The 14826-nt window shown below is 27.0% G+C and overlaps 1 protein-coding gene across 1 annotated transcript; it reads left to right on the forward strand.

Annotated features, from left to right (window-relative positions):
* The first annotated feature begins 7740 nt into the window (after nt 1-7740).
* Nucleotides 7741-9866, forward strand: LOC112777938 (feruloyl CoA ortho-hydroxylase F6H1-3-like). The gene is made up of 2 exons (XM_025822317.2): nt 7741-8337; nt 9221-9866. The coding sequence occupies exons 1-2, from the start codon at nt 7820-7822 to the stop codon at nt 9798-9800; spliced, it is 1098 nt and encodes a 365-aa protein (XP_025678102.1). The 5' UTR covers nt 7741-7819; the 3' UTR covers nt 9801-9866.
* The last annotated feature ends 4960 nt before the right edge of the window (nt 9867-14826 follow it).

The raw sequence follows: 14826 nt of genomic DNA on the forward strand, positions 1-14826 counted from the left end.
TCTATTCTAGTCTCTTTTTGGTAGAAACCTGTGTATTATGTGGTACAGTAATCACCTTTTCTTTTTTACTTCTAATTTAAAGAACATCATAAGCAAATTGAATTGAACAGTGTTAAACATTATGTTCTCTTATTTTTCATGCTTAGAATAAATGAAGAAAACATTTCGTTTCGTATATATCGGAATGGGAAATAAAAAACTATTGTTGTTTCTTGACTAAGGACAATGTATTGTTGTTGTACTTGTATATGCAGTAATGGCAGTTGCTGATATGGTTTTTTTGTTTTAACTCGTCACCTTATTCGGTTATTCCACTTATATTTGGTTTTGTGTTTATGTTTTGCTGCTTTACACGGTCATGGAGTTCTATTCTTGCTACTCCTGAGAGTGTAGAGGTGAAGTTATGATTGGATGACTAAAATTACTACATAAAATATTTTTTAAAATTATCTTTTGAATAATTTCTAGAGGTAGTTGTTATGGTGGGCTGCTCTTTAGTGGATGATGTTGGATTGCAGTATCTTGAAAATGGATGTCCACTTCTTAAGGGGAACTTTAGGTAAGTTTCAAGAAGTTTGCCTGATGAGTTGTGTGGAGCATAGAGACAGATATATGTATCACGGTGCAACTGTATTGGCTCCTCTGGCTTAATATCTCTAGTTAGTGGACATGTGGATCTTGTAGAGATACCTGAGTTAATACTCAAAATAGTCCTTGAAATTTGACCACCAATTTAATTTAACTCTCGAATTTTCAATTGACCCAAATTGTACCATGAAATTTTAACGCGTGTCTCAAGTTGGTCCTTCTGTGGCAAATTTAGTTGACACCTAGCAGTGGCACAAGAAAAATGACGTCATATTTCAAAAACCCAATTCTCTGTTCCTTCATCACTGAAAGGGGACGGAAATGGACGAAAGGGCCAACTTGAGGCACGCGTTAAAATTTTTGGGTATAATTTGGGTCAATTGAAAATTCGAGAGTTAAATTGAATCGGAGATTAAATTTTAGGGGTCATTTTGATTATTAACTCGACTACTCGAGTTTGTGACATGGTGACTGAGAAGTGTATTTATCATAACTTGATCTTACTGATTGCTCTGGCATCAATGACATTGGTAAATTTCTTGTATCTGTAATTAGACTTAAGTACCTATCTGGGTGTTTAGAACTCTTAAGATTGAAGTTAGGATTGTGCACAAACATATCAGACATTGGGTTGTCACAAATTGCTTATATATTGGAGGTGATGGGCTAGCAGCACTTGCAAGTGGATGTAAGAAGCTGATGAAGCTTAATGTGTCGTATTGCAAGAGACTGGCCGATTTAGATTTAAAACATTGTGAAAAAATACATGATTCTGGTTTCTGGGCCCTTGCTTTTTACTCACAAAACATGATTTAATATCTTATTCTCATATGTTTTTAGCCATTTGAATTGGTATCAAAATATATTTTTTAAGGAGTTGAGCTTCCTAATAAAGATTGTAGAGAAGAAGATTTAAATATGTTGAATCATCATCTAGTTACCTTGTCCCTCAATAGACCACCATTATTTATTGATGATGACAACCATTTATACCAGCGAAACAAATGAGACTATTCTCTAAGGTAAAATATATTCTAATATTACCCTTTATCTATCTATCTATCTATTCTTAATATATAAAAGTAGATGTATGCATTTACCTACATTACTTTTAAGACATTTTTTTTTCTTACTAATGCCATGTCAGCAATATCGCTTACTTAGCAAAATTTTATAATCAACTACTCAATTCTTGTCAAATCAACTATTATTTCCAAATCAACAAAAAAATAAAATATACAAATAAAAAACTAAAAAATACAATACAATATATTTGTAACCTACAAATACATTGAATTCATATTCCTATATTTATTATATCTTACCGTTATAAACAATACAATAAATTTATGACCACAACAATTAATTTATTAATTTTTATAAATAACTCACTAAAGGTAATAAATATCCATATTACAAATGTCATAATAATCTATTCTTAATATATAAAAGTAAATGCATAAGTTTACCCACGTTACATTTAAGACATTTCTTTCCTCCTACTAATGCCATGTCGGCGATATCGTTTACTTGACAAAATTTTAGAATCAACTACTCAATTCTTGCCAAATCAACTATTATTTTCAAATTAACAAAAAAATAAAATATACAAATAAAAAAATAAAAAATACAATACAATAAATTTGTAACCTACAAATACATTTAATTTATATTTCTATATTTATTATATCTTACCGTTATAAACAATACAATAAATTTATAACTCCAACAATTAATTTCTTAATTTTTATAAATAACTCACTAAAGGTAATAAATATCCATATTACAAATGTCATAATTATATTATTAATCATAATAAATTTTACGTTATAAGTATTCAAATTCCATACTATTTAAACTACTTATATAAATCTCTTATCACTATTCCTTCAAATAATATCAAATTTAGCAAAAAAAAATTATTTTTAACTACACATCTCAAACTTACTCAATAGAGCATCATTCTTTCAGAGCAGAATTATTAGAAATCGAATAACTATCAAAGATCTAATGGCCATGCAATGAGAATCTGATGATCAGGTATGACAAAAAAAAAACTCACAACATGCATCATACATTCATACTTACTCAAATATCATATACCTAATAATAACATAAATTAAATATTGGAATAGTAAAAGATCTTCACAATTTTAGCAACTATAAACCAAATTGATGATAAATTTGGATGGAACTATGTTAAATGTAAAAAGTGTTAGAAGAAAGCATATAAAAAAGGAAACAATTACATTTGTGGCACATGTAATCAAACACCACAATATCCAACAATAGAGTAACTCTATATACTTTTCATAATCTCATCTATCAAATTATTAGTTATTAACTCAATACTTATTTTAGGTTCAAAATTCAATTAAAGGTTTTAGATCAAAGTGTTACAACAATTTTTGTACTATTTGATGGTGAAGCAAAAAACTTATTGGGTACAACTGCTTCAAATCTAATGACATTCCAGAAAAATAACGACATTGAAGCACCACTCCATCAAGAGATTAAGGAGAAAGAAAACCATACAAATTTAAGACACAATTTCGGAAGAAGAACATACATACAAAGATGGAACAAACAACACAATAGAAAGTGCATCAAACTCAACAATTCATAAAGAACATGTCTTCACAATAACTTACGACAGAAAGAAGAAAGCAACAATTCTAACAACAACCAATAAAAAAAAGGAGGACGAGCATCACATAAGAAGACTAAGTCCATCGATTAAAACAAATGTAAAAATCAAACCACCAAATAAAAATATCACTTTATACAACTCCAGCATTCAAATCTTTTGTACTACAAATTATTTTAAATAAAATATATTTTAAATTTAACTTTAATTTACACATATTTAATTTATTTTTATAAAATATAATAATTTTTAATATTTATCATATACTATCGTTAATTTACCGCCTCGTACATCGCGCAACCTCATTCTAGTTGTTATAAATAGAGGTACTAAAGCCATATTTGATAACTAAGCATCACTCTAACTTTTTATATTGTCTCATATCAATTTACAAGGTGTTTTTATACTAATTTAAAAGATATACAAAAGTTTGGTTTATATAGCATAAATTGTATTCGTGTTCTTATGCATAAATTTTTATTGGTCAAGTCATTCTATACATATTATTTATATATTATTTCTTATTTTTTAAAAATTATAACTTTATTCTACTTACACGTTATTAAACTTGTATTGACTAACAAGTTGTTTGTTAACCGACATTACGACTTTCTCAAGTGGCTTTTTTTTTACGGTGACTAACTTTCTCAGCGACTTAATAAAGCATCTCTGTTTAGCTAATGGAGAAAGAAAAAATTTAAAAAAATAAACTACTGACAAAAAAAATAATTTCCTAACATATGAACGAAAAATAAATAAAAACAACAAAATGCTAGATATATATTTTAAAAATAAGATTCTAATAAGATTTTTTTGTAAATATTATTAGATAAAGAGTTTTTTATTTTTAAAATTTGATGACGTTAATTAAATTTTTTTATATTTTTTGTGAATAATTATTTTTTAATATAAAAGGTAGAAAACAAATTTATTTATATTTTTTATTTTTGATATTGGATTAATAATAGTAGAATGTTAATTGTGGAAATTAGACTCTAGAAAGTACAAAAATTAAACCAATCTTACTCCTTAATTTCTATTTCAAAAAAGGTAAAAAAAAAAATGAGGTCGAAGATCTAATTTTTATTTTTAAACAATTAAAAAATAAAAAATTTTAAATTAGACCTTTTAATTTTAGTTTTCCTACAATTTAAAAAAACATAAAAAATTATAATATTGAGGTATATTGCTCATCTCATTCCTATAAAAAAATCTTACACTTTTTTTATGTAATGTATTTGTTAAATAATTTAATTTGATGCTTATAAAAAAATTTTACACGTACATTCAATTCAATTACGTAATGCCATATTAATAAAAATTAGAATGAGATCCGTGCAATGTGCGAGGCGGTAAATTAATGATAGTATATGATAAATATTAAAAATTGTTATATTTTGTAAAAATAAATTAAATATGTGTAAATTAAAATTAAATTTAAAAAATATTTTATTTAAAATAATTTATAGTACAGAAGATTTGGATGTTGGAGTTGTATAAGGTGACATTTTTATTTGGTGGTTTGATTTTTACATTTGTTTTAGTCGATGGACTTTTAGTCTTCTTATGTGGCGCTCGTCCTCTTTTTTTTATTGGTTGTTGTTAGAGTTGTTGCTTTTTTCTTTCTGTGGTAGGTTATTGTAAAGACATGCTTTTTTATGAATTGTTGAGTTTGATACACTTTCTATTGTGTTGTTTGTTCCATCTTTGTATGTATGTTCTTCTTCCGAAGATGTGTCTTGAATTTGTATGGTTTTCTTTCTCCTTAATCTCTTGATGAGTGGTGCTTCAATGTCGTTATTTTTTTGGAATGTCATTAGATTTGAAGCAGTTGTGCCCAATAAGTTTTTTGCTTCACCATCAAATAGTACAAAAGTTGTTGTAACACTTTGATCTAAAACCTTTAATTGAATTTTGAACTTAAAATAAGTATCGGGTTAGTAACTAATAATTTGATAGATGAGATTATGAAAAGTATATAGAGTTACTTTATTGTTGGATATTGTGGTGTTTGATTACATGTGCCACAAATGTAATTGTTTTTTTTTTATATGCTTTCTTCTGATACTTTTTACATTCAACATAGTTCCATCCAAATTTGTCATCAATTTCGTTTATATTTGCTAAAATTGTGAAGATCTTTTTCTATTCCAATATTCAATTTATGTTATTATTAGGTATATGATATTTGAGTAAGTATGAATATATGATGCATGTTGTGAGTTTTTTTTTTGTCATACCTGATCATTAGATTCTCATTGCATAGTCATTAGATCTTTGATAGTTATTCGATTTATAATCATTTTGCTCTGAAAGAATGATGCTCTATTGAGTTACTTTTAGATGTGTAGTTCAAAAATAAATTTTTTTTGCTAAATTTAATATTATTTGAAGGAATAGTGATAAGAGACTTATATAAGTAGTTTAAATAGTATAGAATTTAAATACTTATAACATAAAATTTATTATGATTAATAATATTATTATGATATTTGTAATATGAATTTTTATTATCTTTAGTGGGTTATTTATAAAAATTAATAAATTAATTGTTGGGATTATAAATTTATTGTATTGTTTATAACGGTAAGATATAATAAATATAGGAATATGAATTAAATGTATTTGTAGGTTACAAATTTATTGTATTGTATTTTTTATTTTTTATTTGTATATTTTATTTTTTTATTAATTTGGAAATAATAGTTAATTTGGCAAGAATTGAGTAGTTGATTCTAAAATTTTGCCAAGTAAGCGATATCGCCGACATGGTATTAGTAGGAGGAAAGAAATATCTTAAAAAAAAAGAAATGTCTTAAAAATAACGTGGGTAAACTTATGCATTTACTTTTATATATTAAGAATAGATTATTATCACATTTGTAATATGGATATTTATTACCTTTAGTGAGTTATTTATAAAAATTAATAAATTTATTGTGTTGTTTATAACGGTAAGATATAATAAATATAGGAATATAAATTCAATGTATTTGTAAGTTACAAATATATTTATTGTATTTTTTAGTTTTTTATTTATATATTTTATTTTTTTGTTAATTTAAAAATAATAGTTAATTTCACAAGAATTGAATAGTTGATTCTAAAACTTTGCCAACTAAACCATATTGAGTAGTTGATTTCTAATAATCCTAGTTTGGACTTGCAAGAATTAAAGAGATAGTTGGAGACAACAATTTTGTGTATAAGATTTAGTTAACATATATTTTTACGACATATGATAATAAAAAATTTTAAATATTTTTATTTAATGAATATAAAGTAAATGCATTAAAATTTTAAATTTTTTATATTTATAATAAAAAATTTTAATTTATAAATTTAACATGTATCTTTAAGACATAAATTAAATAAATCTTTGTATATATTAGATTTTAAAATTATGAAATTGTATTTATACTTAATTATTATATTAAACTCTAAAAATTAAATAAAATAGAATAGTATTTAATTTTATTATATTCTCGTTAGAATTAAAGAATCAGTAAATAATATTGGTTTATCCATTTTATTATCAAAACCGACAAATAATAATAGTGAGACTACCGTATATAAGTTTAAAATAAAATAACTAATATTTATAAATAAAAGATGGTGGCATGTATATTTTGTTGTTTACACAAAATAATTTTAAATAAAATAAATATTAGAAAAAGTTGTTGTTTATGTTTTAAAAATAATAAACTTATCTCTTATGTTCTTATTTAAAAAAATAAATATTAAAATAACAACATTAATTAAGGGGGGAATAAAAAGCTAAACGAATTTGTTATTCTAAATTTTTTGACATGCTACTATATATTCCTTTATGTTTTAGGAAGAAATGGATAAACCAACTTTTTTTCCTGCAATTAACAATGTTTCTTTTTCTTTTTCCTTCTCTTTCTCTCTCTTTAATTTTTTTTTTATCATTCTTCACTGCTTTGTTGGTTGACAATAGTTAGTTGCTTAAAACCATCATAATTTTTATTTATTTATTTTTTACGGAAGATAAAGAGATTCGAATCCACAATCTCTTAGGTGAACATGCAACAACTATATCATTTGAGTTATAACTCGTTGGCACCGTCATATTTTTATTAAGGATGAACTTTTATTTTATTTTATGAAACCGGATAAAGAAACTTGCCGCTGTTTAGTATTGGTTAGTGTACTATTTATTGTAACCAACTTGAGTTAATTGAGTAGTTAATTCATTCGTCTGCTTAAGTAACGAATATTTAAATTACGTCTTATGTATACAGTAATTCATTAGCCAGCAACAAATCTTTAAATGGAACTCAAATTCATAACGAATTAGTTCTTGTAATATCGGGTTGAAAACTACTAGGACAACTAACTAAAAAGATGTACTACTTGCTCTTAAAGTGTGTGTTAGACTATGGCTAGTTAACTCTACTGTACCGTCAACCAGTGTTGTATAGCTGTTATAACCTAGTATCCAAATTCTTGCATATAAATACTTGTGCATGAAATGAGTTTTCCAAGCAACAAAGTCACACCAATTCCCAAAATAACCAAAATGATTGCACTGAGCTATTATTTCTTAATCCTCATCAAGCTATGGCACCAACAAGGTCTATGATGATGGATAGCCCCTCAGATCTAAATGAATTTGTTATGATCCAAGGAAATGGAGTAAAGGGTCTCTATGAAATGGGCCTAAAAACCCTTCCAAAACAATACATCCACCCATTAGAGGAGAGAATGAGCATGATGACCAATAAAGTTGTGCCTCAAGAATCAATTCCCATAATTGACATGTCCAATAATAATAATAATAATTGTGATGTGGAAGATGCAATTTGTGATGCAGCTGAAAAATGGGGATTCTTTCAAGTAATCAACCATGGTGTCCCCACACAAGTTCTTGAGAATGTGAAGGATGCAACTTATAGATTCTATGAGTTGGCAGCAGAGGAAAAAGTGAAGTACACAAAAGAGAATTCACCAACTAAGCATGTGAGGTATGGATCAAGCTTTAGCCCTGAAGCTGAGAAGGCTTTGGAGTGGAAAGATTATCTTAGTCTCTTCTATGTTTCTGAGGATGAGGCTATAGCTACATGGCCTTATGCATGCAGGTATAGTTAGTTACTTAATTTAATACATTATTGTTTCTTGTTTAATTAATTAACAATATAGTATAACACCTTCTTTTATAGCCACACGTGCATGCTACTTTCCAATAAGATATTGACTATATGTTTGTCAAAAGCATAATTTTATCATGTATGGTTTTGTTATTATCTAATTGTATTTGATGAGTTAAATATATTATTTAATTTATGTATGAAATATAAATTATTTTACCTAAATTAAATTTATATATAAATATGATGAATAATATCTTGCGTACTCTTGTGTATGTTTAAAACATAGTAGTATAGTACACCATTTTTTGATAAAAGCTATTAGAAGTGGTGAATATTAAAAAAATCTCATAATTTTTATTACCTAAAGAAAAAAGTATACACAAAAATAAAATTTTAAAATTTATAACACAACTCAGACTAAGAAAACTGTTGTCTCTCTTTTATTGTGTGCTAGGTAAACAATGACCATCTTGAACAACATGAACAATTATAAATCAAATAAAAATACACTACATCTTAATTTAATGCTACTAATTAAATTTAAGATTAATTTACTCTTTTAACTCTATTAATTCATATTGTTCACACATTGTTCAAAAATATTGTTAGTTACCTATCCTTTTCCTAATTATTTATGTATAATTTTAGAAGCCAGTGAACTTTAAAAATTAGGTGAAAATTTATATATATTTATTTTTATGCAATGAAGCTAATATTTTAAAATTATTAAATAATTTGACAAGTAGTTTAACAATTATCAACTATTAAATTCATATAAATATAATTGTATGTGAGTTTTCGCCTAAAAATTACTCCATTACTTAACTCTAACTTAATTTTGTTGCATGCATGAACTATAAATAATTTGTAGGAATGAAGCACTAGAATACATGAAGAAATCCGAAGCTTTAATCAAACGGCTTCTAAATATTTTGATGAAGAGACTAAACGTGAAGGAAATTGATGAAACAAAAGAAGCACTCTTAATGGGTTCAAAGAGGATCAACCTCAATTACTATCCAGTTTGCCCTAACCATGACCTAACCGTCGCAATAGGGCGCCATTCAGACGTCTCAACTCTAACCATTCTCCTTCAGGACCAAACCGGCGGTCTATTCGTTCGGACCGAGGATCGGCGTGGATGGATCCATGTGCCGCCAATCCCCGGAGCCCTAGTGATCAACATTGGTGATGCACTACAAATAATGAGCAATGGTAGATACAAGAGCATTGAGCATAGAGTTACAGCCAATGGGAGCAAGACTAGGGTTTCTGTGCCAATTTTTGTAAACCCTAGACCTTCAGATGTTATTGGTCCTTTTCTTGAAGTTCTTGCTAGTGATGGGGAGAAGGCAAAGTACAAAAATGTTTTGTATTCAGATTATGTGAAACATTTCTTTAGGAAAGCTCATGATGGAAAGATGACAATTGAATATGCTAAAATAACTTGAATATGTGAGTTATGTGTTTGGATGAATGTGTAATAATATCCAATAATATTAAGTTTTCTTTGCTAGTTCATGATTTTTATTTGCAAAATTTATCATATATATATACAAAAGAAAAATATTGTTTTTGTTACCATGTATTGTGAAAATTTTAAATTTTATAAAAAAAATATGCGTACACATAAAAAATTAATATCAAATAATACTATATATTTATATATAAATATGTGTTATTTAATTTTTTAAATTTTAATATATATTTTATATTTTTTATGTCTTTTATGTTGATAATTAATTTAATAATTAATTTTTGTATGTATATGCAATATGATTGTTAATTTTATATTAATAATTAGATTCAAATTATAACCTACTCATTAGGTTAACTTATTTTTTTTATAAAACTATAAAAAAAATGCATAAAATCTACCGATTTATTTGTTATGTCATGTTCTAGAAAGTGTTACACTTACACTTCCTATTTATTTTTTAAACACATATTAACATTTATCATTAAAAATTAATTTGTTAATTTTCTTTGTTAGGTATTTATAGGAGGTGGAAGTAGTCTGATTATCCGAGGGAGGCTTGCGACTCGGCTCATTTTATTAAATAGGTCAAATTTAGATTCTTTGTAAAGTCTATCAATTAAAAAAGTTAGGCCATAAGTTTAAAAAAGAATCAATAAAACTTATTGGATTAACTCATTAATTTTATTTTGTAAACATAAATTATTCTTACTTTAGATTTTTAACTATTCACTTATATTAAATAGAAAATAAAACTAAAAAAAATCAATAGTCAAGATTAGTTAAAATGATAATTTGTTAAAAAAAAGTTTATAAATTATAAGTATGGTTATGATATGTGACTAATGATTGATATATAAATGAATTCGGATATGTTTGGTAACCAAAGAAAATCAGTCAAAAACAACCATAATTTGCCTTATTTAGCATTTATTAATTGTTGCGACAATTAATGAATGCTAAATAAGACATGATTGTTTTTTTTTTGTCTCCCTAACATTACCCAAATGAATTATGCTTTACAACTTATGAATTATAAATTTTGGAAGAGCAATGCTAGGAACTAAAAGGGTATTAGCCAAAAACCAGCCAAATACCTTTGGGTGAATCCAAAATTTCTACGAGTTAATATATATGGATGTTTCTTCTGCTAAGTATCAGAATGTTTCTTTTTCATACTAAATGGATGTTCTTTTATATATTTTTTGAATTTTTTTGTATTACAAATGTGAATGTCTCTATTTTTTTAAGAATTTCATATTTTTTTTAAATTTTATAGATATTTAATTATTTTTACTAAAATATAATTAGATATTTCTTTTGTTAAGTATTAGGATTTTTTTTTCATATTAAATGAATATTTTTTGAAGATGGACTATTACTCCCATGTTATTGTTGTTGTTGTTATTCAGTGGCTCCGCCACTTCCCACATTGCCCCTCCCAAACGCCTTCCAGATCCAATGGCAGCTGAGTCACATGTTCCTCTTCTTCCACTTCGGTCTCAACACCTTCACTGGACAAGAGTGGGGCTCCGGCCACGTACACCTTTCCCTCTTCAACCCCACCAACCTCAACGCCACTCACTGGATACACCTCGCCAAACTCAACGGCTTCAACCGCGTCATCCTCACCGCCAAGCACCACGATGGTTTCTGCTTGTGGCCTTCCCAATACACTAACTATTCTGTCCGCTCCTCTCCCTGGAAGGCCGGCACTGGGAACGTCCTCGCTTACCTTTCCGCCGCCGCCAAACTTGCCGGCGTTGACCTCGTCATCTACCTCTCCCTTGTGTTGAAGCAGTTGTCTTGGATGCGCTTGTTGAGGGCGTCGCAAAGAGCATAGAAGTCGCCGGCGCTTCCAACAGCATTGGTGAGAGAGAGAGAGGTGTGTGTGATTGTTGGAGGTGGGTAGGTTAATGTAAGAGATAAGAGGAAGGTTTTTATAGGTTTTAATTAGGTTTACTTAATTAATTTTAAATTTTTTAAATTTTGAATTTAAAAAATTTAAAATTAATTATTAATATAAATTAATGTGGTTTTATTTAGTTTTTGGTTGGTAACCTTTTGGTTTCGTATACTTTTCCATTTTGGAATGCATTTAATATTTTAGAATTTTTAAGTTTATTATTTTGAGTTATAATTTACGAAACAAGCTTTTTAAATAGGTTCGTGGGCTTGTCGGATTTTAAACAAACTGAATTCGAGCATGAAAAAAAAAACCTATGACCTACTTGTTAGGTTAACAATTTTTGTAAGAGTAATGTTACATGTCCAAATCTTTTTATGAACTAAGTCTAACCAAGTTAAATAATAAGAATACTAATCATAACTTATTTTTGTTATATTAGACTAATTTATTTAGATTTGATTAACAAAATAATTTGGATGTGTAGCATTATTTTTTTTATAAAACTATAAAAAAATAAATGCATAAAATCTATTGATTTATTTGTTATGTCATGTTTTAGAGAACATTACACTTGCACTTCCTATTTAATTTTTTAAACACGTATTAACATTTATAATTAAAGATTAATTTGTTGATTTTCTTTATTAGGTATTACCGTATTAATTTATAAAAAATATTATTATTATTATTATTATTGTTATTATTATTATTATTATTATTAACTTTTTAAATCAAGGGGTAAGAAAAAAAAGATTTGAACAGACATACAAGTCTTTTTGGCTTACAAGTCTTACAAGTTGCTACACATACGGGCCTTTTAATGCGTTATTCAACCGTTTCCTGTTTTCAAAGCGCTACACTCACCATGTATTATGAACGCTCTTCTTCCTCCTCCTCTTCTTCTTCTTCTTCGTTTTTTTTTATTTTCATGGTTTCTGAAATCAAGTTTTGAAATTGTTTTGAAGATAATGGAACTTCAGAAATACACCCAAAGAATTACAGAAATACACCCAAACGGTTACAGGAATTCACCCAAACGATTATAGAAATACACCTAAAAGATTACAGAAATACACCCAAATGATTACAAAACTACACCCAAAGGATTTAAGAAATACACCCAAAATTCGTTGAAATACACCTTATGCATAATTCAGAACTATTTCTCTTTCTCCTCCTCATCTTCTGCTGCTTCTTCTTCTTCAAAAACGATTCCAGAGCTTGATGTCAAAAAAACAATGGAAATCGAGAATAACGAAAAAAGAAAATAGAGAGAAAAGCACGTAAATAAAGAAGAAGAAGAGGAAAACGAGGAAGAAGAACGTGCAGTAAGAAGAAGAAAGATGAGAAAGAAAAGGCAATAAACGAAAGAAAAGAAGAAGAAGATGAAGAGGAAGACGAAGAAGAACGTGCAGCAAAAAGAAGAAGGAGAAAAAAAAGGCAAGAAACAAAAGAAAAAAAGAAGAAGACGAAGAGGAAGAAGAACAATTCGAAGCACGTTTTGAGCGTTAGTTTTAATTGGATTTGTAAGGCTTACAAGCCTTAATCGATTGTATGCAAAGAATTTCTGAAATTTATTTTATTAAACTTAACAGTAAATTTAGTTTAATAAAATAAAAAGTGACTTGTACTGAGAGTTAAGACGATAACCGGAAATGATTCTTGATTCCATTACCTACTAAAAAACTCCAATCTCCTCCTCTCATCAGTCATCACTGCCTCCCATCCATAGCCGCCAACGGTTTTAACTGTCCACCGCCGATCTGAGTTTCCGCCGCCCCTGTTCCATCAGCTGTTGACCAATTTGAAGAAGCACTCGCAGGTTTGTTTCAAAATAAAAAGAAAACGCGCTCTCATATGCATGTTAGTTTTGTTTATAGCAATATTCAGTTTTTCTCTTTTGATTATTTCTTATGCAAGCTTCAGGTGATGAAATTGAATGGATTAATTGAAATTGATAGAATTTGATGTGTTACTGTTATTAAACTTGTATTGACTAACAAGTTGTTTGTTAACCGACATTACGACTTTCTCAAGTGGCTTTTTTTTTCCGGTGACTAACTTTCTCAAGTTGTTTGTTAATAAAGCATCTCTGTTTAGCTAATGGAGAAAGAAAAAATTTAAAAAAATAAACTACTGACAAAAAAAATAATTTCCTAACATATGAACGAAAAATAAATAAAAACAACAAAATGCTAGATATATATTTTAAAAATAAGATTCTAATAAGATTTTTTTGTAAATATTATTAGATAAAGAGTTTTTTATTTTTAAAATTTGATGACGTTAATTAAATTTTTTTATATTTTTTGTGAATAATTATTTTTTAATATAAAAGGTAGAAAACAAATTTATTTATATTTTTTATTTTTGATATTGGATTAATAATAATAGAATGTTAATTGTAGAAATTAGACTCTCGGATTATTAGAAAGTACAAAAATTAAACCAATTTTACTCCTTAATTTCTATTTTAAAAAAGGTAAAAAAAAAATATAAGGTCCAAGATCTAATTTCTATTTTTAAAAAATTAAAAAATAAAAATTTTAAATTAGACTTTTTAATTTTAGTTTTCTTACAATTTAAAAAAACATAAAAAATTATAATATTGAGGTATATTGTTCATCTCACTCCTATAAAAAAATCTTACACTTTTTTTATGTAATGTATTTGTTAAATAATTTAATTTGTTAAATAATTTAATTTGATGCTTATAAAAAAATTTTACACATACATTCAATTACGTAATGCCAAGTCACCAAAAAAAAATTACGTAATGCCATATTAATAAAAATTAGAATGAGACCCGCGCGATGTGTGATGCAGTAAATTAATAATAGTATATGATAAATATTAAAATTTTTTATATTTTGTAGAAATAACTAATAATTTGATAGATGAGATTATGAAAAGTATATAGAGTTACTTTATTGTTGGATATTGTGGTGTTTGATTACATGTGCCACAAATGTAATTGTTTTCTTTTAACACTTTTTACATTCAATATAGTTCCATCCAAATTTGTCATCAATTTAAGATTTTTTTCTATTCCAATATCCAATTTATGTTATTATTAGGTATATGATATTTG

The sequence above is a fragment of the Arachis hypogaea genome, chromosome 19, assembly GCF_003086295.3.
Source record: "Arachis hypogaea cultivar Tifrunner chromosome 19, arahy.Tifrunner.gnm2.J5K5, whole genome shotgun sequence".
Lineage (NCBI taxonomy): Eukaryota > Viridiplantae > Streptophyta > Magnoliopsida > Fabales > Fabaceae > Arachis > Arachis hypogaea.